This window comes from Equus asinus, chromosome 22 (genome assembly GCF_041296235.1).
Source record: "Equus asinus isolate D_3611 breed Donkey chromosome 22, EquAss-T2T_v2, whole genome shotgun sequence".
NCBI lineage: Eukaryota > Metazoa > Chordata > Mammalia > Perissodactyla > Equidae > Equus > Equus asinus.
This window is the reverse complement of record NC_091811.1, coordinates 54,590,361-54,614,929: the sequence shown is the minus strand read 5'-3', so window position 1 is coordinate 54,614,929 and position 24,569 is coordinate 54,590,361. Positions and strand designations below refer to the sequence as shown.

The window sequence follows — 24,569 nt, the reverse complement described above, 5'->3', positions numbered from 1 at the left end:
CTGATCTAACATCCACTGCCAATCCTCCTCATCTTTGCTGAGGAAGACTGGCCCTGAGCTAACATCCATGCTCATCTTCCTCTACCTTATATGTGGGACTCCTACCACAGCACGGCTTGACAAGCAGTGCATATGTCTGCACCTGGGATTGCGACCAGCAACCCTGGGCAGCTGAAGCGGAACACACCAACTTAACTGTTGTGCCACTGGGTGGGACCCTAAGGTAACCTTTTAAGGTGAGAACTAGACTTCACTTCGTCTTAATTTGTCCAGATTACTAGATAAGTACTAAAAGCAGATACTCTCATTTATACCTAGTGTTGCAAAAACACATCGCAGCTTTAAACTGCTAATGACAGTATAACAAAAGGACAGAAGATGGAAATGCTGCTCCATAAAAATATACAGCTGCTCATCTACGCATTTGTGTACTCCTTTTCCTGTACTATTTTCCTTCAACTTTTGCTTAATACGGCAATGAATAATTCAGATGTATTTTATTTAATGTATTTTGGGGTTTATGTTCTCTGTTCTTTTAATATTGATTATGTAATGAATGAATCAGTAAACCAACTCCTGAGGCCTTATTCTAACGAAATGATTCAAAATGAGAAAACAGTATGCTCTATCATATCTTATATTTAAAATACAGGAAAATTTGAAACTACTTGAATATTTGACAAAAGAGAAATAATAAATTGCAGCAAACAAATTGATAGAATATTATACAGTCATTAAAAATCACCCCTTTATTTTTATTTATTTATTTATATTTATTTCTCTTTTTTTTTGAGGAAGATTAGCCCTGAGCTAACTGCTGCCAACCCTCCTCTTTTTGCTGAGGAAGGCTGGCCCTGAGCCAACATCCGTGCCCATCTTCCTCTATTTTATATGTGGGACGCCTGCCACAACATGGCCTGCCAAGCAGTGCCATGTCTGCACCCAGGATCCAAACTGGCGAACCCGAGGCCACCGAAGTTGAACGTGCGAACTTAACTTCTACGCCACTGGGCCGGACCCAAAAATCACCCCTTTAAAAGTGAGATATAAAACAAGGATCCCTACTATTACACCACTATTATTTAACAAGACAAGAATGAAATGAAGTTTAAATATTAGAAAGGAATAGGTAAAATTATTTGTAGATGATATGACAATACACCTGGAAACCTAAAGAAAATCACTACAACTATTGAAAGCAATAAAATTACTATAAGACAGCCATTATAAAATTAATGCATGGAAGTCGAAAGGTTTCCTATACACAAACAACAACCAGTTAGAAATAAAATGGAAGAAAAGGTCCTATTCACAATAGCAAAAAACTATAAAATACTAAGCTTAAACTTAGCAAGAAATGTGCAGGACCAATAAGAAAATAATGAAAGCATACTATGAGTCAGTCAAAATAAAAATCACAGAAGGATTTATTGGGGGAAGCTGACAAAATGTGTCAAATTCATCTGGAAGAATAAGAGACTAATCAGGAAAAAATTTTAAATAGTAATGAGAGAAAATATTAAAACTTTTATAAAGGAAGAGTTATTAAAGTACCAGAAAAACAATAAAATAAAGAAAGCAACTCACAAGAGGAAAAAAATGCAATAATAAACGAAGATATATTTAATTCCCTAATAATCAAATCATGCTAACTAAACCAAGAATCTTTTTTCCCACATATTGGCAAAGATTGGTATCAACGGGAGTATAAATTGCTAGCTTTCTGAAATTCAGTTTAGCTGTAAAGATCAAAACATGAAATGTTTAAAACCTATAACCCACTAATGCTTAGAAATTTTTTTATTGATGTGAAATTCACATAACATACAATTAACTATTTGTTTTTTAAGATTTTTTTTTTTCTTCTTCTCCCCAAAGCCCCCCCAGTACATAGCTGTATATTTCAGTTATGGGTCCTCCTAGTTATGGCATGTGGGATGCCACCTCAGCATGGCTTGATGAGTGGTGCTAGGCCCGTGCCCAGGATCCAAACCAGGAAAACCCTGGGCCACCAAAGCGGAGCGCATCAACTCAACTACTCGGCCATGGGGCCAGCCCCTACAATTAACTATTTTAACATGTAAAATTCAGTAGCATTTAGTGCATTCACAAAGTTGTGCAACTACCACCTCTTTTTACTTTGAAAACTTTCATCACCCCAGAAAAACACTCATACCCATTAAGTAATCACTCCTCGTTCTCCCTTCACCCCATCCCCTGGCAACCACTGTCTCTATGGATTTTCCTATTCTAGATATTTCATATAAATGGAATCATACAATATGTAACCTTTTGCGTCTGGCTTCTTTCACTTAGTAGAATCTTTTCCAGGTTCACTCAATGTTGTAGCATGTATCAATACTTCATTCCTTTTTACGGCTGAATACTATTCCATTGTACAGAAATATCACATTTTGTTTATTCATTGGACATTTTGGTTGTTTCTAAATGTTATGAATGGGGCTGGCCTGGTGGCGCAGTGGTTAAGTTGGCACATTCCACTTCTCGATGGCCCGGGGTTCACTGGTTCGGATCGGGGTGTGGACATGGCACTACTTGGCAAAAGCCATGCTGTGGTAGGCGTCCCATATATAAAAGTAGAGGAAGACGGGCATGGATGTTAGCTCAGGGCCAGTCTTCCTCAGCAAAAAGAAGAGGATTGGCAGCAGTTAGCTCAGGGCTAATCTTCCTCAAAAAAAAAAAAATGTTATGAATAATGCTGCTATCAACTCTTGTATACAATTTTCTGTGTGAACATATGTTTTGTTTTAAAAATATATCTAGGAGTAGAACTGCTCACTTAGAGAATTTTAATCTAAAGAGTGTGAACAAACATGTTCATCACAGCATTGCTTATACCAATGAAATTCTGAAAACAAATGTACATGAATAGGGTTAAGTAAATCCTAGTACAAACATACTCTGGAATTACCATACAATCATTTAAAATGATACTGCAGATGTACATTTATTATTATTTATGGAAAAGATGTTCATGATATACTGTTCTGTGAAAACAGATTATGGAGCATTGTGGATAGTATGATCCTATTTAAGTATTAATAAAACTATACATAAATTTCTTTGTAAATTGTACACAAATGTACAAAAAGATGGTTAGAAGGATGTTCACCAAAATTTCAACAGTGGATATCTTTGGATAGTCAAATTTCAATTAATTTTGACTTTATTTTCTGTATTATGAGCACTGTTTAATGTTTTTACCAATATCATTTAAATAAAAGTTATTTTTTTAAACATATTTATTTTTCCTGTCCTCAAAGGTAATTTTTCTAATTTCAGCTGTACAGATCTTTATAAAGTAAATGCTTTGAATTCTCCCATTTCCCACACTGAAAACTGTAATTTACATCAGCAGTCCTTTGTGGGCAACCACTGTTCTCCCTTCAGATTATTTATTCTGCATCCATGTTTATAGTACCAAACACACTCTATATAAAGAAAAACAGAGGTGGTTCCTGCCCTACTGGCATTTAAAATCTAGAACACTGACATACCTAAAATTGTACAAAGAGTGGTTAACAAATATCTTAGATATTTGTTTGTGCGTATTTGTACGTTTATGAATCTACATCACCACAAAGAACTGAGGAGGTATAATGATCCTTATTCTGCAAATGAATCGAAGTCAAGAAATTCCAAAATCACCAAATTAACAGTCAGTTCAGACCTAACCAGTTCCTTAATTTTCTACTTGCATTTTGCAATGGAAGATTAAAGCAAGCAAGTACATACATACAACCAAAACAATTATTACTTGATAAAACCACATAGTTCAGTAGCAATGTTAAACAGTGTTAGGGCGGGCAGATATATTTTGTGCATTTTAATAATATTTGTAACGTACTGTTTCATGATCTGGGATATGGGTAAAAGAATATCCATTGTGGGGCCAGCCTGGTGGCACAGTGGTTAAGTGCACATGTTCTGCTTTGGTGGCCTAGGGTTTGCTGGTTTGGATCCCAGGTGCGGACATGGCACCGCTTGGCACGCCAGGCTGTGGTAGGCATCCCACATATAAAGTAGAGGAAGATGGGCACGGATGTTAGCTCAGTGACAGTCTTCCTCAGCGAAAAGAGGAGGGTTGGCAGCAGTTAGCTCAGGGCTAATCTTCCTCAAAAGAAAAAAAAGAATATCCATTGTATTATCCTTTATATCTGCCTAGATGTCTTAAATTATTATTTTTTTAAAAGATTTTATTTTTCCTTTTTCTCCCCAAAGCCCCCCAGTACACAGTTGTGTATTTTTAGTTGTGGGTCCTTCCAGTTGTAGCATGTGGGATGCCGCCTCAGCATGGCTTGACGAGCAGTGCCATGCCTGCACCCAGGATTCAAAGTGGTGAAACACTGGGCCACCGAAGCAGAGTGCGCGAACTTAACCAGTTGGCCACCGGGCTAGCCCCTTAAATTATTTCATAACCTTTTTTTTTTTTAAAGATTGGCACCTGAGCCAACATCTGTTGCCAAGCTTTTTTAAAATTTATTTTTCTTCTCCCCAGAGTCCCCCACCACATAGTTGTACATTCTAGTTGTAGGTCCTTCTGGCTGTGCTATGTGGGATGCCACCTCAGCATGGCTTGATGAGCAGTGCCATGTCCGTGCCCAAGTTCCAAACCAGCAAACCCCTGGGCCACCAAAGAGGAGGGCACAAACCCAACCACTCGGCCATGGGACCGGCCCCACATAACCATCTTTGAAGTGGAGTTTTTTCTTGGGAAAGGAAGAGGATGTGATAGGTGAGAGACAGGGAGTGGAAAAGAAAGCAAAACAGTGCTTTAGTCAAGGCAAGTTCTAGAAAGGTAAAAGGAAAAAATAAAGACTTTTTCATTTGTAGAAAACCAAACAACTCTTAAGAAAATAGGAACAGAAAAATAATTCATCAAAATAGGAAATAGAGAAACCCAATTATCATTAGACAGCGTGTCAACAAGGTGTTTATCAAGAAGAATGTTTTTCTAGCAAACAGTCTGTCTGGAGAGAAAACATAGGCATACACTCTGCACCAAGTTCATAACCAGGCCAACGAGAGATAAAGAAACAGAAAAATCCATGGGTAATCCTAAAACCCTTCTCTACTGTCAACTACTGTTTTTACCAGAATGGTTTATGAAAGAACAAGGCATACTGGCTGGAATTTACTTCCTTTGGTAGTTGTGGTAGTTTAATGACTACACTGATGGACAAGGAATAGAACAGGCAAGAAAGAATGTAAAGGCTTAGACACTTTAACAACTTGGAAGAGCAGCCTTGAACTAAGTGATTAAAGCCCTACCACCTCTAACTAGATGGGAGGACTACAAGGAATGGAACTTCTATTGAGAGATCGGCACTAATATATACTGAGCATGTGCTCTTACATATTTTACCTACCATTTAATCCTAATAATCCCATGGGGTAAATATTAATATTAACCCTCTTTTACAGATAAAGAAACCTCAGCTCAGAGGATGACGAGCTTCCCCTAAATCACATAGGCCGTAAGAAGCAAAGCTACAATTTGGACCCTAGTGTGTCTGCCTACAAATCCCATGCCCTCCCTCTCCTGTCCATACTAAATCTCTCATTCAGGACAAGCTTCTTTTTCTTTCACAAAGGATTTTCAATCAGTTACTGCTAGTTTCAGAGCTGGAGTTATTTCATCCATCAAAGAGTATACATACTCACAGCTAAACCATTCAACCTATACTACACAGGATGTGAGACATTCATCTGCAAAAACAGTACATAAAGAAGAAAAAAACCAAAAACAGTATTTTGGGTTTAAGATCCCAATTACAGACCGTCACCTATAACTTCCCAACCGGGAGGGTACCAAACAAGTGGGAAGGGGCCGGCCCCGTGGCCGAGTTCGCGCGCTCCACTTCAGCGGCCCAGGGTTTCGCCGGTTCGAATCCTAGGCACAGACAGCACCACTCATCAAGCCATGCTGAGATGGCATCCCATATGCCACAGCTAGAAGGACCCACAACTAAAAATACAGAACTATGTACTGGGGGAGGCTTTGGGAGAAAAAGGAAAAACAAAAAAAATCTTTAACAACAACAACAAAAAACAAGTGGGAAAACTTATCCCAGACAATTTCCCAACAATTTTGTGGATTTTTATATTGTACTTTGAGAGTCATTTCATTTTCCCTCGTAACAGCAGCATAACAAATGGGAAGAAAAACAGTGCTCTTTAGCAAGCCCCCAAGTGCTCATAGTATCAAGTCTCATGAGAAGGCTGGGAACAGAAATGGGAGTAGGGTAGAGGGGAGTATAGGAAAACAGGAGACATGACATGACACAATGTGATTCATTTATAAATAGAACCTTCATGTGCAGTAGTAGGTTTCATCATCAGCCTCCATTTCAGCTTTTAAAAGGCAGCTCCATGGGCCTGATGGCGGTTTTGAACCAGAACTAGCAAAGCCTCTAACTTGACTTCCTAAATGTACAGAAAGTTTATGTTTTCTAAGCGTAACCTTTTGTTTCTTCTAGGTACAGTCTTGTAGACCATGCTGAGCATAATGCCAGGGATCTCCAAAAAATCCTCCCATGGGGTCTTGGGATACATTGCTTCTATGACGGGTCTTCAGATGATGCGACGTTAGTAGTCCCTGAGTAACATTCTCATTGAGAATCATTCTGGAGAATGCTATCTATAGTATTGAGGCTTTAGGAGAGCTAAATAAAATGAAAGTCTGTTATAAGTTTTGATGCTTGGCTTTTTGGAAAGGGACAAATTTCTTGGCTGGTACCACTTTTAAACAGCATCAAATTCCTTCGCAAGCAAAACAGTGATTAAAAACCAAATAATCCACAGAGAAAAATTTTCAATACCAATAAAGAAGTGCAGGAAATGAAGGTGCCTATTTCATGTAACCCCTATTACAGGCGCCTATTTCTTAAGTTTAAACGTCTATTTCTTAAATTTTTACGGTAAGGCACATCTAGATAATATGATATCATATCTTTCATAATGTCACCATTCTGGTTATTGCAATAAAAATTTTAAGACTTCCGCCAATTAGTTGTCAGAATGTTTTCAGGAATAAATCAAAGAACCATCAGTAATTTAAGTCCGGATGCATCTGAATTTGCTTCATATTTCAGTTTAAACAACACAATGTGATATGGTAGACAGCTCTCACCAGGCATTTGATTAAAAGATTAATTACCACTGCACCAAGATGCGTGGCCATGCTGCAGTTTCCTAAGCATCTAGATAAGCTGGAGATGAGACTATCCATTGTCTCAGATGACAAGACAACTGTCATTTTCTGGGGCTCAAGAGGGTCACTGAATTAATTCCAAAAAGGGAAACGCTTGCCAGCAGCAAGCCATCTTTGCTCTCTGTGGTGTTTTACACATAAGTAATTAAAATAAGGAAGTAAGCAATTACCAGTTACCTAAGAAGAATGATTTATCTTTTTATTTTTTAAAAGGTTTTATTTTTCCGGGGCTGGCCCCGTGGCCGAGTGGTTAAGTTCGCGCGCTCCGCTGCAGGCGGCCCAGTGTTTCGTCAGTTCGAATCCTGGGCACGGACATGGCACTGCTCATCAAACCACGCTGAGGCAGCGTCCCACATGCCACAACTAGAAGGACCCACAACTAAGAATATGCAACTATGTACCTGGGGGCTTTGGGGAGAAAAAGGAAAAAAATAAAATCTTTAAAAAAAAAAATAAATAAATAAATTTAAAAAAAAAAAAAGATTTTATTTTTCCTTCTTCTCCCCAAAGCCCCCCAGTACATAGTTGTATATTTTTTAGTTGTGGGTCCTTCCAGTTGTGGCATGTGGGATGCTGCCTCAGCAGGGCCCGATGAGTGGTGCCACGTCCACGCCAGGATCCGAACCGGCAAAACCCTGGGCCGCCGAAGTGGAGCGTGCAGACCCAACCACTCGGCCACAGGGGGCCCTGGTTTATCCTTAAAAGCATGCTCAAATATACTGTGTATCATGACAATTTTTCTTGTGCAATCCTAAGCAGCAATAATTCCTGTCTAAAGTCTCAACCCTTGAGCTCCATTTTAAGTATCTTTACAATATATCCAAGATCTAAATAACATAAAAGTAGCTGGATATCAGCTATAATCTATTAATAATCTTGCCATTAGGTTAGGAAATTCGGAAATAACCTTATAAGAACACTGCTCAGATAGAAAAGCTTAAAATATAGTTCAGACTAAAAATATAGTATGAAAATGTGAGGTTGTTAAAAAATATTTATTTGCTAAAGGGAAAGTTACAAAAAATAACTATTTCCTCAAAAAATTAAAAATAGAATTACCATATGATCCAGCAATCCTACCTCCAGGTACATACCCAAAAGAACTGAAAGCAGGGTCTGGAAGAGATATTCACACCCAGTTCACAACAGCACTATTCACAATAGCCAAGAGGCAGAAGTAACCCAAACGTCCATCACAGATGAATGGATAAAGAAAATGTGGTATATATATATATATAATGGAATATTATTCAGCCTTTAAAAGGAAGGAAATCCTGTTACACACTAAAAAAATGGATGAACTTTGAGGATATTACAGTAAGCAAAACAAGCCAGTCACAAAAAGACAAATACTCTATGATTCTACTTATATGACATATCAGCAAATTCATAGAAATAGAAAGTAGAGTAACGGTTGCGAGGACTGGGGGGAGGGGAAATGAGGAGTTTAGCGGATACAGAGTTTCAGTTGTGTAAGATGAAAAAGTTCTGGAGATCTGTCACATAACAATGAGAACATACTTAACACTACTGAACTGTACAGTAAAAACTGGCTAAAGTGGTAAATTTCATGTTGTGTTTTTTAAAATGAAAAATAATTATTTAAAAAATTACTATATTACTTTGCATATTCTTTTATTTTAAATACTTTTTCCCTAAAATTATGTAAATACTAGGGATTAACAGTGAACAAGCAAAAATATCATTAAGTAAATCACAATATTTATATAATCCTCTTCCCTCCTTTTCCATGTTATCTGCTTTTAGAAACCTGAGCCAAAATTATAAATAAAAGGATACTTAACAAAATATTAAAGGACATGACATTTTTTTCCTGGGGAAGAGTTGCCCTGAGCTAACATCTGTTGCCAATCTTCCTCTTTTTGCTGGAGGAAGATTCGCCCTGAGCTAACATTTGTGCCAATCTTCCTCTATTTTGTATAAGGGCCGCCGACACAGCATAGCTGCCAACAAGCGGTGTAGGTCCAGGGCAGGGAACTGAACCCAGGCTGCCGAAGTAGAGCACGCCAAACTTAACCACTAAGTCACGGGGCTGGCCCCAACATGACAGCATTTTTAATTAAAAATAAATAAAACCTGACAATACGGAACACAGTACCAGGAGATTATCCTATAAATCCAAAACACTTGTCGCCCTATTTTGTCCTATATTTTGCCACATCTCTGAGGATTAGCTGCAGGAAAACTAGTCCCCTCTGAAGTGCACTAAGTGTAGGTAAAGTAGCTGTAGCACAGCAGCGAGTGGAGCTTCATGAAGGCAGGGACCACTACCTGTAGCAACGAATCCTAAGAGCCAAGCACATTTGATATACAATAAATGCTCAATAAATTTTGCTAAATTTGTCTATGACTGAAGCATCAAAAACTGGAAACCAGTTTCGCTGTTATACTTTGTTTCTTTTGTGTGTGTGTGTGTGTATGAGGAAGACTGTCACTAAGCTAACATCTGTGCCAATCTTCCTCTATTTTATGAGGGATGCCACCACAGTGTAGATGGACAAGAGGCGCTAGGTCCATGCTTGAGATCCGAACCAGTGAACCCTGGGCTGCCAAAGTGAAGCACGCAAACTTAACCACTACGCCACCACCAGGCAGACTCCTGTATCTAATTCTCCAGCCTGCGGGGTAATTATATTACTAAGTATACTGGTGGTTAATGCCAATGTAAGTTAACTGAACCATGAGTATTATTCAATTTCGTAACGGCATTTAAGGCTAAACAAGGAGGTCATTCAAAACACAATAATGCCAAGAGATATCCTTTTAAAAGAACACCAAACCAAACAAAGAAATTTGATAGTACGGAATATTTCCAAATAGTTTTCAGGGCTAAAGGCTTTTTACCTTAAGACAAATGGTCTGGATAAAATTAAAATAGTGGGCCGGCCTGGTGACGCAACAGTTAAGCGCGCACATTCTGCTTCGGCAGCCTGGGGCTCGGCCGGTTCAGATCCCACGTGCAGACATGGCACCACTTGGCAAAAGTCATGCTGTGGTAGGTGTCCCACGTATAAAGCAGAGGAAGATGGACATGGATGTGAGCTCAGGGCCAGCCTTCCTCAGGAAAAAGAGGAGGATGGGCAGCAGTTAGCTCAGGGCTAATCTTCCTTGGAGGAAAAAAAAATTTTCTTAAGTGGTTTTCATAGGAAAATAAATGTTTGTTGCAAAGAATCCAAATACGTAAGGTTAAGTGTTATTGAGATGGATCTTTCCAAATTATTCAGTATGTTCTTCATTGAATTGACCCTGTTTTGATGGCTTAAAATTGTTACAGCTTTTTGCAAACATAATACAATTAAAACAGACTGGCCATGGTAGTAGTAATTAACCTGAAGGTTGCAGAGCTGGAAACCTTCATCCCCTCCGATACCCTTTTTGACAGAGCCTAAAGGGTAGAAAGATTGAATGACTTGCCAAAGTTCACTGACAAAACAGTGACAAAGATCTTTTGACTTCAGAAAATGTTCTTTCCACTACACTATTTTCATATCTTTTACTAGGTCTTCTCTCAAGTAGAAAAATGGCTCTGTTTTTTTTTTTTACCTACTTTGGTTATTTTGAAGTGTTACTAACATTTGTAGCCTAGGACAGACAATAGGAAAAAAAGAAGCAAAAAGCATTGTTAGTCATAAACTTTTCGGGGCCAGCCCAGTGACACAGCTGTTAAATGCGCATGTTCCGCTTTGGCAGCCTGGGGTTTGCCAGTTCGGATCCCAGGTGAGGACATGGCACCACCTGGCAAGCCATGCTGTGGTAGGTGTCCCACATATAAAGGAGAGGGAGAGGGGCATGGATGTTAGCTCAGGGAGTCTTCCTCAGCAAAAAAAAAAAAAAAAAAAAAAAGAGGCGGATTGGCAGTTGGTCTTAGCTCAGGGCTAATCTTCCTCAAAAAAAAATTTTTTTTCACAGACTACAGATTTTTAAGTTAGCTCTCTCATCTCTTTTTTTTTTTTTTTCTTTTTTGAGGTAGATTAGTCCTGAGCTAACACCTGCCACCAATCCTCCTCTTTTTGCTGAGGAAGGCTGGCCCTGAGCTAACATCCATGCCCTTCTTCCTCTGCTTTATATGTGGGACACCTACCACAGCATGGCTTGCCAAACGGTGCCATGTCCGCACCCGGGATCCGAACAAGCGAACCCTGGGCAGACGAAGCGGAACCTGCGAACTTAACAGCTGCTGCCACTGGGCGGGCCCCAGCTCTCTCATCTCTTAAAGGGCAAGTCTTTGTCTTGACCTAGGTATTTTACATTTTAACTCCTTCAAAATTATTAAGTTATTGTTTATTTTGTACACAGATCCAGGGTGAGAAGGAGGATTCATAGTAAATTAGATAGGCACATCCAAACTTGCCAAACAAGTAATACTGCCCAGTTTCCATAAGCCATTCAGAGTTTAAAAAATATTGGAGCAAAAGCACAAATTCAGATTACAGCCCAGATTTGCAAGCAACTCTGAAAAAATCTTTCTACAGAAACTTGTTTTGGGGTCTTGTAAGGGGAACAATTCTTAAAACCTAGCATAGTATTCACAATATAGTCATAGTGTGGGCAAACACATTTTTAAATAATGCCTCAGCATACCAGGGCCTGTATAATAACGCTAAACGTTAGAAAAAGGGATAGTACTATTGTGACATACCTTCTGTAAGAAATATGAAAAAAATATGCTTGTTTTTCAATTAAACAGCAAAGTGAAAAATTTCAACAAATTATCTATTAATGTTTACAGACACCCAATAAGTAACTTACAAAGCATTAAGTAATAAAGCTTTTCTAAAGACGTCCATCTTACATTTTAAAACATCTTCAAGGAGAGAAAATAAAACAATCAGAAGCAAGGAATGAGCAGAACTAAGCTATTAGTGGCAACATTTACAAGCTAATTTACAAAGTGGAACAATTAAAAGGAAAGGGAGATATGACAACAGAACAGATACTAAACTTTTCTGAAACACTAGGCACCCTTGTGCTCTTGTTATTTAATTAGGAACTAAAATGGCCACATTACACAATACAACGTGATTTAACAACGATGTCATTTACAGAAAGCCACTGGAATGAATAAATAGAAGCAATTCAAATGTTCTGAAGACCATCTTCTCAGTCTTTTCAAATCAATCAAGGGATCAATGTTTTAAAGGAGACCTTTTCTACTTAAATGAAATCATTTAGAAAGCACTAACATCATCCTGAGAAACAAGTATAATATTAGATAAAGAAGGCAAATGATGCAGAAACTTTTGACATTATATTTAATAAAGCATGTTATTTTAAAATAGAAAATTCTCTTGTACGACCTTTTGCACTAGAATAATTTTGAATACATTTAAGTCATCTAAACCTACTTATCATTAATGTTCAAATGCACTGGTCTAAAAGACAACTTTTCAACAAATTAGTTCTCAGCAATCTGACCCCGAGTTTAGTGACACTGCTGGCAAACCAACTCTGGTATCACATTCAACTTAACTTCTAAGAGAAGACATTTTCCTGACCCCGATAAAACCAAGCAGATGTGAAATTTTTATTTTTAGTGCCTGAAATTTGCCTCTCGAGTGAATTATAGCCATCAAGGAAATATGTTCTATTCTCCTGCCAAAGCCCAGCCCTACACTCTTTATTAGGCAGAACTCCCACGAAGTCATCCAAACTCAGTCTTTCAGAGCCAGCCCCTCCTCAACCTAGGGCAAGAGTTTTCAAGACTTAGCAGTGGCTGAGGAAAAAACTGAAGCTTTAAGCCGAAAAAAAAAGATCCATGAGAGTGTGACTACAAAATGAGAGGAAAGGGTGCTGATAAAGGGAAAGGGGTATTAATAAAAGAAAAAGAAAAAGAAAAAGCTGCAGATAACTTTAAATAAAAAAACCTAAGAGTCCACTGATCAATTCACTGTCTGGAAACTAAATTCAGTTTACTGGGTGGTCCCTTCCTCATACCACCCACAGGGGCAGAGCCATGAAAAACACAGGAATACAGAGATGGCTGGTTTATTTTGGTTCTAAGTTTGTGCCTCTGCCTGTGTATTCAACAAACAGGAGTAAACAAGAGTGAAAGTCAACAGCAGAGCTTAGAAGATTTTTAAAAAAAGATTTTTAAAAATAATAAATGTAACAGACTAAGTCTTCACAATCATGTCTCCCTTTGTGGAGTGCTACCTACCTATCTATGTATCTACATCGTACAACGTGATTTAATCACGTCCAATGCTCTTTCTACTAGATCATACTAAGAGGTTAAGTTTCCCCAGTAAAATAACTATACATAACCAGAAAAAGGGGTAAAATGAGACACTGTAGCAGCCAGGCAACAGCTGAGCAGCACTAAGCTTCCAGGAAATGATTTTATCATCTTTCATTAAGCATAAAGTCAGAGCAACTGAAGGGGAAAAAAGCGTTGCATAAGTACGACTAATCAGAAAGAAGGAAACTTGTACCTTCAGAAACCACTATTAATGAAGCAAACAATCTCAACTCTCACAAAATGGCTTTTCAATGCCTCATTTCCATTAGTGAATGTCAAGCTACCTTACAGAAAGGCATGCATTTTCTTGAGCTCAGAGCTCAGAACATAACAGCTAGGTAGCCTATCCTATGACACAAGAAATGGCAGACCTCCCCAGAGCATGATTTAGCAATGAGAGTGCCTCATAATTGTTCTCTACAACCTAACTTATAAACCTTCTAGAAAGTGCAAGGATCCAAATTATTATTAACTGGAACAATCCCACAACTTTGCTTTCCTTTAAAGAAGAGCAAAACTGCTGGATACAACCACCTAAAAGCAGAAGGAAAACAAACTTGCTAGTGTAGATTACTTCACAAGTGTCTAAATTTCCAGGCTGCTGAGTTCAGTTTTTATTCAACTTTTCTCACTTCTACTCCCATAATTTTTAGCCTATAAAACACTTGCCAGCTCTAGAGCATTAAATTTCAAAGAGCAAAGATATCTTTTTAAAACATTTTTAATGATCTAAAGGATTTCTCACGTGCAGAGTTAAAATGAACAAGCAATGCCCTAGAGGAGGAGAACTAACCTAACCGTAAGCCTAGCTCTGGCTGCAGTCTCATCATTTAGGTGCTTCTCAGTATCTCACTGTCCTCATTTAGAAAATACGGCAGTCGCACTGCAGGATTTCTTAGATCCCCTCGAGCTCTAATTTTCTATTTCAAGATCTCCAATTCACTAAGAAAATTACTGTCTTGTAAAAGCTCAAAAGGTAGTCATTTTAAACAAAAGAATGTAAGAAAAGGAACTTGAGTAGACCCCCCCCCCATTTTCCGAAACTGCAGGAGGCGGGAAATAAAGGTTGCTTATTTGTTATCCTCACTTAAATAAGACCCAGTCTAAATGGAAGGAGACCTCTTCCATTATAATTTCCATTATAAGAAAGTAAACAATTCATGAACCCACATATATTCTAATAGAAGCTCAGTAGCATTAAACTACTTCCCATTTTAATTTTTATATATCATGCCAGAATATAAAAATGTGTATGTATCCTTTTATTGTGCTGTATTCAAGATTAGCTCCATCACGATGGAATTGAAAATGACAAATTCTAAATAGACTCTTACCTTTTTAAATGGATACATTTTAAATTTCAAATAACCAACAGTGAGACAGTTCAAAATGAATGATTAAATATTGTGGTCAACTGATTCAACATACATTTCAATATATACCTCTTCCCTAACCACTCTTCTTCCCGTCAATGCTCTCCTTATTCCTAACTCCTCTCAACTCCACCTCCCCACTCCACTCCAGGCCCCACTCTCTTTCTCTCCCCTCCCTTCTCAACCATACACTAACTTTTAAAGCAGTCTAGGAAGTGGTCCTCTTATCTAGGAAGTATCAGAATCACCTAGGAAGCGTATTAAAAATATACATTAGTGTAAGGAGAGATGAACGGATTCTACTTATAAGGTAAGTATGAGTTAAAAAAATTAAACCTTGATTAACTAGCTTCCTCAGAGAGTAGGATATTCTGGTTAACTAAAGATTAACCAGGCAACGTATTTTGTTGAAAAACCTTCTGGAATCCATTATATCACTCTTCCCTCACGTAGGAGTTGGAGTTCACGAGAAATACTCAAGGACTTGAAAACTGTCCTACAAAGAGGTCAAGTTTATAATCAATTTCTACCCCACGCAGGGGCCTGTAGGCCAAATAAAACCCTCAAGCTAAGATGGGTTTACATTTTTAAATGGTTGTATAAAACAAAGATTATGTGACTGAGATTATATGTGGCCCACAAGGCCTAAAATATCTACTATCCGGCCCTTTACAGAAAAAGCTTGCCGACCCTTGTTCTGTAACACCAAAGGCACTGGAAGTACGGAGACCCCAGGGACATCACTCTGATGTACTCCTTTCTCATCACATTAACTGAAAAAAAACGTTTCCGTTAAACAGTTCCAAATGACTTAAATAGAATCACTGCTATTTCTCTAACTGACTTGCCTAAATGACTAGCCCTCAAGAAAACGTCATCCCCAAAAGACTCTATTCCCTTCTTTAGACTCAACAGTTTCAGCTGAGATGCTAGTTAGCTCTGGAAATAAATGCAAAAGATTGGAAGCCTTACCTGGGGCATTTGCTATAGTCAACGGCAGGCTTGGAAGCTGGTGCACCTGGATTCCTGAAGCACCCAACGCACTGAGGTTAATGGTCTGGAGACCAGGCATGGAGGAGAGCTGAGCAGCATTCACAGTGACTGTGCCAGCAGGGATGGAGGCAGCTGAGGCAATGGGTGTAAGGGTGGTACTGCTGCTGCTGGTCTGCCCCAAGGAAACACCCTGCATTGGGGCTAAGGTGATTGTCTGGGCCTGTGGGTTCTGAACTTGGAGGTTCTGCAGCTGAAGAGTCTGCCAACTAACCTGTCCATTGGGCCCCACTGTTGGTGTCCGGATGATGATTGGGCCAGAGTTTGGAACAGCCTGAAGCTGGAGGTTCTGGAGGGTTTCCTGGGAGATAGCTTGAGTTGTAAAGGTCTGCCCTGACAATGGTGCTGCTTGGAGGGCCTGGAGGGCCTGTCCCCCTTGAACTAGCTGAGGCTGGATAAGAATTTGCTGTTGTTGCTGTGTCTGCTGGCTTTGCTCTCCCTCTTTTTGCTGACTTGCTTGCAGCGAGCCTCCAGATGTCTGGTTCTGCTGAATGTTCAGAGCATCAGACCCCTGTAGTCCACTGACTCTCTGGGGTGTCTGGCCTTGAGAGTTGGTCCCTGCTGATCCGCTGGTGGTAAAGTTCATAATTCCCATGTTGCTGGTGGTAGTAGTTGTTGAATAACTATTGGCATTGGTGAAAAAGGAACTGGAACTGGCTTGTGATGATACCAAACTGGCAGAACTGATGGCAGTCCCTGAGGTGACAGGCTGTGAGCCGCTCTCCTGGGACCCAGAGCTGCTGATCGTGACTGCCTGAGAGCTAGGAGTCAAGGTAGCTGCAGAAACGCTGTTGACAGGTAGCAAAGTGATATTCCCATTCAGGGCCACTGGTACATTGGTCACATACTGAGTCTGTCCTGAGAGTACATTATTAGCCAGGCCTTGGAGGGGGACAGCCTGCTGGAGCAGGTTTGGCATAGCAGCAATGATGTTGCCTCCACTTCCTCGATTTGTGATGATCTGTTGGTTTGCACCTGGTATGATCTGTATTTGACCAGAACCATCCTGCTGTACTTGGGCCCCAGTGGCAGCGAACTGCAGCTGTTGCCCATCTACGGTCTGGAACTGTGGGATTACTTGATACTGAATATTAGGCATCACTCCAGGTAGTCCTGTCAGGACTTGCTGGTTCTGTAAGTTGGAAGTGGCAGCCACAACATACTGCCCACCAGAGACCGTGCGATTCTTGGAAGACTCGCTGCCATTGCTGCCATTGGTACTACTGCCACCCTGTTCCTTTGAGGTAGGGGTAGCCCCGGAGGAGGAAGAGATGATCTGCCAGCCATTGGCACCTTGTGAAAGTTGTGTGGCTGTGAGGTCAAGCTCACCTGTGCCCCCTGACTGGTTTGGGCCCTGGGAGTTGTTGCTGTTTTCATTGGGTGACTCAATTCTGCTGCAAGTTGCTGCCAGCAGAGCCAAAGGGGATGGCTGGGATTCCTGGCCAGAAAACACGGGAGAGAAAAGCAGTTAGTTTAGTGACACCCAGCTGCCAGCCCAGGGGGCGGTATACAACAAATAAGCAGCAAAGCAGTGCAAACAAATAAAGAGCAAAAAAACACACACAAAAGCTCATCTATCTATACGGCTGAAATTCTCATCTTTGGGGATCTCCAAGCCACTTGTCTTTCTGTGCTTACTTCCCTACGTATAAAACGGTTTAGCCCCTTCCTAAAAATTTTTCTGTGAAAAGGAAGACAATCACCTAAGAATATATACATCCTCTCAACACCTTCCCCACTTTATCCTGACAGGCACTTACCTGCCCTCCTCCTCCTCCACTGCTGCTGCTACTGCCTGTGCTGCTGCTTCGAGCCTGAGAAAAGGCACCACCACCATTACCATTGCCCCCATTACTGCCACCAACGCCTTTTTCAATCTTCACCACGGCTGTCATTTCATCCATGGAGTGATCTTGGTCTAAAAAGAATTAAAAGACAAACAACTTACAGTTGGGGGAAGGAAAAGGGTAAAGTGAGGAAGGGTAAAGGAGGCTATGATGAAAGAGAAATAACCAAGAACGTGAAGGCACCAGGGCAAAAAAAAAAAAAAAAAAAAGATGGACTGGGGGAGAAAGGATAGTTATAAGACATGTAGGACGTGAACTAGGCTGGATGGTACCAAAACTGGGCCTCAATTCTCCCCTGCCCAAAATTAACCTCAGAAAACATGGAAAAAGTACTTTTGGTATAGGAAATGTGAGGGGCGGTGGGCATGCTGAAAGGGTGCAAGATAAGAAAAAGTATCCTGGGGAAAAAGAGAAGGATAGGTAAGGCAAAAAACAACATGTGGGCGGATGGAACGCCTGCTAAAATTAGGGTCCAAGGAGATGGAGAAAGGGAAAACTTCAAGTGTAGAAAGGAACAAGAGAGGAGGGGAAAGGGGGAAAGAGGAGATGGGAAGGGTGAATGGGGAAACATCTGTGAACACTGTCAGGGGCTAAGGCAGTCCAGGTCAGGAGGTTTCGGGGCGGATAGAGGAGGGCGGGCCCTAGAGGGAAAGGGCGGTTTCGGGGTGAGGGGCGTGGAAAGGGCGGGCCGGGGGGGGAGGGGAGGGGAGACCTACTGGGGGGGGGAGGGCCTTGGGGCAGGCGGCGACTAGAGGGCGGACCAGGGAGGCGGTTGGCCCGGGCGGGGCCTGCCCTGTTCGGGCCACCCCCGCGGCTCCAGCCCCCGGCGGGAGGAGCCTCAGGCGGGCGGCCGAGTAGTGGGGGGTAAGGCCCGTCCCCCGTGGCCGGGGCGGGCAGGGGGCGGGCGAGGCCACGTTGCCCCCTCCCCCGGGGCGGGCGGCCCATCCCCCTCCTCCTCGGAGGCCCCGCCACTGCCCCTTCTCCCTCCCTTCCCTCCGCCCCGGGCGGGACCAAGGCCGCCGCCGACGCCTCCCGCCCGCCCCCCCTCACGGCGGGGACCGCCCGGTCGGCCCTCGCGCGCGCCCCCTCACTCCCCTCCCACCCCTAAGCTTGGAGTGGACTCATCCTTACCGCTCATGGTGGCAGCTGAGGGACGAGCTCAAGGGGGTCCTGTCCGGGGGGGTTAGGGGGGGCCGGGAAAAACGCGGACGCTGACGAGGCAAGCGAACCCGGACCGGACAGGGAGGGGGGGGTAAGGAGGAGGGAGCAGCGCGCCACAAGCCCAGCCTATGCTCCGCCCCTCCGCTGCTGCCCCGCCCAATGAGGGAGGGAGAAAGGAGGGACTTGCAGAAGAAAGGCGGGCAGATTATCCAATGGCAAGACTCGCTTGCTCTCTAAGGCGTGTAAGACAAAGTTGCGTGCCTGGTGTCCGCCCAAAAAGACCGCCCTCTCACTTTTAAAAGCCAATGAAAGGCGAAGGAAGTGGAGATGGGCGGGAGCTACAGATGATAGGCTTGGAAAGAAACCAGTCAACAGCCAGGCGGGCTACCTAAGAGGTAGGGATAGGAAGAGCTTTGATTGGAGTGACAGAACAAAGACCAATGAGAACCCTGGACATGCCTGGGCAAAGTCCTAGTGGGAGGAGAGGTAAGAAGTAGGCAGGAATGGGATAGGATGAACCTGATCAAAGCCAATCAGAAATCAGGCGGGCAGCCAGGGAAGTTATGATTGGATTAACGCTGAAAAGAGACAAGATAGGACGCAAATTGACGTGAAGCAAAAGCCAATTAAACGTGAACTGAAGTCTGGGGGCGGGACCTTGGAGTGGGCAGAGGAGAATTGGCGTCTCCTTCAGTCACTCAGCCCAATGAGGCGGCGAAGGAAGCCAGGCACCGCCTCAAACCTGGCCAATGGGCGTTACTAGAGCAGCCGGTCACGGGGGAGGGAACAGGGCTGTGCCAGGAGGAGTCCGTCGCCATATTGGCCCTCCTCAGAGGACGTCTTTACAGGGATTAGGTGATGCACGTTCGCGGATCCCTGCAGCTCCACAGGTGTCAGGGCCGCGACACTCGCTCGCGCTTCTGCCTTGCCACACAGGCTCGTTGGAGTCTTCGTTTAACCGCCCTTAAAAGTACCTCTCGGGCCTCGCCGCTCCCGGGTGGGCGGACGGGCGGGCGGATCCTCTGAGTGTGGGTGTCAGCCCCGTGGGTGCAGGCGCCGCGAGATCTGGCGACTGCGCGCACCCAGTCGGTGAATGCCGAGCTGACCAATTTGCAAGGTCTTTGGGAGATTCCAGCAAACGCCATTTTATTAAGTTCCCCCAGACGGTGGTGCTGACCACTTCCCTTACGGCGGGCGAACTTTTCAAGAGCTTGTCTGTGAGGCTAAAGTGCATTGGAGAACCTCCCGGACTCAAGGGCCATCAGTCACATACTTCCCCCTCCCCCTTAACTGTAAACGTGGTCTAAGCAGAACACCTGATCGCGAGATAGAATTCCTGCTTTCTGCAGCTGCAAAGGTTGAAGGAGATTTTCCCCGAGGCACCTGAATTTCTGGCCTCCCATTCTGCCTCTCCTTTATGCTAGTTGTGGTGGAGGCAGCCTGGGCGGCTTGGCAATGACATAAGGAGGTCATTCTCTTTAGTACTCTTATCTTCTATGTTGTCACTTCTACCTACAATTTCAGCACTCTCCTGATAGGTTGTGATGTTTTAAGTCTGGATTCCCGTGAAACAGGCCTCTGCTGCTTTGGGCCGGGCCTGAAGAAGGTGAAGTGACTGTTGAATGCCTACTGTGTCGGGTGCCTAGGTCATTTAGGCGTTTTGCATTCCTTATGTCATCCTCACGAGGAAGACAGTAAATATGAGAGATATGTGTTTTATAAATGAAGAAATTTAGGCTGGGAAGTTACTTGCCCAAGGTCACAAAGCTAATGAGTTGCAGTGCCAGATTCCAACCCAGAACAGTCCTACAAAAAGTTCGCAGAAAGTCCCACAAAAAGCCTTCTATAAATTGTTAAGTAAATAAAGCAATGCCTTGTATAACCATTTATAAAAACGGACTTAATTTAAAAATGTTTTTTATTGTTTATAAAGAATCCTTTTTTATTGTCACCTTCTAGCTCCTGAAAAAAAATCCTGCCCATACTTCCAGGACAGCTCAAATGGCATCATCCTCTTGTATACCTTTATTATAAAACATCACATTACATTATAATTAATAGCTCTCCCTAGATCAAAGTTTCTGAAAATATAATGTCAGACAGTTTCTATCAGAATCCTCTGGACTGCTTTTTTAAAAAGGTAGATTCCTAAACCCCATCTCAGACCTAATAAATCAGAGTTTCTGGAGTGGGGTTTGAAAATATGCATTTTTTTAAGTAGCTCTTTCAAGTGATTGCCTAAACTGGAGTTTAAGAAACACTACGGGGGTGGGGCTGGCCCCGTGGCCGAGTGGTTAAGTTCACGCGCTCTGCTGCAGGCGGCCCAGTGTTTCGTTAGTTCGAATCCTGGGCGCGGACATGGCACTGCTCGTCGGACCACGCTGAGGCAGCGTCCCACATGCCACAACTAGAAGAACCCACAACGAAGAATACACAACTATGTACCGGGGGGCTTTGGGGAGAAAAACGAAAAAATAAAATCTTTAAAAAAAAAAAAAAGAAACACTACGGGAAGAAACTTCCAGAAGGGAAGGAACTTCCTGGAGTGAAGAAACTGCATTACTCATCTTTGTAAACCAAGCTCTGGAGATTCTAACAGCTGGTTAGTGATTTCAGCAAAAGACCACACCTAAACTTGGGGTGGGTGGGGGGATGCATGAGACTCCATTGTGGAGCAGTCCTCTCAACGTTTCACATATGTTGTCTAACTTAATCCTTTCGACCAATTTCAGGAATTGTCATCCCCTTTTCCAGATGAGTAAACTGAGGCTCAGATCCTTCAGTTAAATTATGACTTCTGTTTGGTTCCAAAGTTTGTGTTTTTTCCGTGGCTCTAAACTAGTCTATGCCTGAAATGGGGACTAAGGTTTGATTTTATCCCAGATACTGAGAATGAGGCTTAGATTTAGACTCAGAAATTCAAGAGCCATCATCCTTTTCACAATACTCTCTCTTTGCGTCTCCAGGACAAGACAGAATTCAGAACCTGGCCAGTAAGGGATGTCCTCAACTTATGCTTGCTTATTGATAGTCCCTGAGAGCAAATGGACTTGATCCATCTTGTCCAAGTCATCTGTGAATACCTGAACAAATTTGCTTTAGACTAAACACAAAAATCAAAAACGAAAATGAATAAACTTATTTCAAGGCTTCTCAAATCCTCACAGTGTCTGTCTACATTTGTGAAATCATTTAAATATCTCGTAATGACTGTTTAAAAAGCAATGTGGGGGCCGGCCTGGTGGCGAAGCGGTTAAGTTCGCACGTTCTGCTTCTCAGTGGCCCGGGGTTCGCCGGTTCAGATCCCGGGTGTGGACATGGCCCCGCTCATCAAGCCATGCTGTGGTAAGCGTCCCACATATAAAGTAGAGGAAGATGGGCACGGATGTTAGCTCAGGGCCAGTCTTCCTCAGCAAAAACAGGAGAATTGGCAACAGTTAGCTCAGGGCTAATCTTCCTAAAAAAAAAAAGCAATGTGGAGGGGCTGGCTCGGGGGCATTGTGGTTGAGTTCCATGCTTGGCTTCGGAGGCCCGGGGTTCGCAGTGTTCAGATCCCGGGAGCTGTGTGGACCTACACAGTGCTCATCAAGGCGTGATGTGGCAGCAAACCACATACAAAAAACGGAGGAAGACTGGCACAGACAGTAGCTTGGGGTCAATGTTCTTCACTCCCCCTGCCTCAAAAAAAAGCACTGTGGATCATTTGAGAGTTGTTCCACTTCAGAACCACTCATAAGAACACGAATTGTGCCTGGCTATAATACAGAAACCCTCACATGTACTAAGTGGTAACGTTCAGCATGGAAGTCAAGGCTCTTAGTGGTCTGGCCTGCACTTATTCAGGCTCATCTTCCATTCTGTCCACTGCGCTCTCTTACCCTTCACTTTGTTTTTGTTGATGTTTTCCCAAAAAGTATGCATTCTTGGGTCTCCAAAGTGCCACAGTTTACTCAGCTTGTCCTCCTTCAGGTCTACCAAACTCTTATCTTTGATAAGAACCACTTCTATGAAGTCTTTCCTCCCTCCCCCATGTATTGAATACGCTACCCACTATGCTCTTCTTACATACCTCCATTAGAGGTATCTAAAGATCCAATCTCCTCCAACTGACAAAGCAATCTGAGGGCCCCATGAGGCCTTTTCACATTGTATCCTCAGGGCCTGGCATATAGTTGACATTCAGTAAACACTCATTAAGTGGAAGGGAAGCCTAGTCCTGAACATCTCCTGATATTATAATGCTAAGGACTGAGTCTCAGCCTGCAGGTAGTTGCCTTGTACAAGTTAAAACATTCTTCCTCATTCTTTTTTTTTTTTTTTTGAGGAAGATTAGCCCTGAGCTAACATCTGCTGGCAATCCTCCTCTTTTTGCTGAGGAAGATTGGCCCTGAGCGAACATCCATGCCCATCTTCCTCTATTTATTAGGACACCTGCCACAGCATGGCTTGACAAGTCGTGCCATGTCCTCACCCAAGATCCAAACTGGCAAACCCCAGGCTGCTGAAGCAGAACATGTGAACTGAACCACTGCACCACCAGGCCGGCCCCTTCCTGATTCTGAAGCCATTCTAGCTTTCATCAATTTCCCACTTAACAATCTGGTAACTGGGAACATTTTATAAATCAAAATAGACAGATGCTGCAAACACTCCTTTTACACCATCGTTGTAAGCTTCCCTCTCAGTAAGCTTTCAACTATAGCTGTTAGGTACAAAAAAGACTGACGAAAATTTCTTTTACCTATCCTGCCTACTCCAGGATAAAGGAGCTTCGAAAAGAAAGAGTCCCTGACAACATAGTCTCTATTGTCTTCTAAACCTTTACGTTCTAGCTCTCTGAACAAGAAAACTCGCCCAGGTTTTCACACCATGCGGTCTAAGGTCATCTGCAGTGCAGCGGTGATTGCAGAAGCTTAATGGGTCATCGCACACATCCCTCAGTCTTTTTAGGGCCCTAGAAAGGCAACAAACTAAGAAAAGAACTGTTTAACAAGTCAGGCTTCTTTCTGTTTGGGAACCCCAGAGCCTGTTGATGAGAAATCTAGGACTGGCTGCAGATATTCTTTATTATTATTATTATCATTATTTAAAATGACTCATTCTATACCTTTGCTGTGTCTTTGTTTCCTTATCTGAGAAGCGTCGTGGCTCACCCCTGCCTAAACTATATTTGTACTAGGAAGGCCTGCATTCAGTCCTGCAAGCAGGGGGTGGCTCTGGTGGTCTTGAAGGCCCTGGAGGAGGGAGAAAGGCTGGGGGGGAATGATGAGAGTTTTTGTCTGAGAGTCGGGAGGCATGGTCAAGAACACAATTTAGTTATTGTTAGAGCTGACCTCTGGCCCAACCTTCTCAAATATTCTCTTTTTTGAAGAGGGCTGCAAGAAGACAGCCCTGGCTGTAAACCCAGCTGAAGTCTGAAGACCGTTTGGCAAATAAAAGCGGAGGTGGTTTGAGACATGGTGGGGAAGAGGAAGAGAAATTGCCGACAAGTTCCACAATCCATCTGCATTCTTGAGAGCTAGAGGCAGGCTCCAGCACCCAGGAGGCTGGAAGAGGAACCCAGACCCAAAACTGAGCAAACAAGAGTTTTCCCGAACATTTAAATCTGACCCCTGGGGACTCCAGCTTGAAATAAACACATCATC

The 24,569-nt window shown here is 42.5% G+C and overlaps 1 protein-coding gene across 1 annotated transcript in view; it reads right to left on the bottom strand.

Moving 5' to 3' along the window:
* The window catches only part of SP1 (Sp1 transcription factor), a 41,160-nt gene extending 22,124 nt beyond the window's left edge, over positions 1–19,036 (bottom strand). Inside the window, exons 1-3 of the mRNA XM_044755715.2 lie at positions 18,895–19,036; positions 17,677–17,834; positions 15,839–17,354 (exon numbers count right to left, since the gene is read on the bottom strand). Of these exons, the coding sequence (XP_044611650.1) occupies positions 15,839–17,354; positions 17,677–17,834; positions 18,895–18,901 (1,681 nt within the window). The 5' untranslated portion in view covers positions 18,902–19,036. The remainder of the gene's footprint in view (positions 1–15,838; positions 17,355–17,676; positions 17,835–18,894) is intronic.
* Between the last annotated feature and the right edge of the window lie 5,533 nt (positions 19,037–24,569).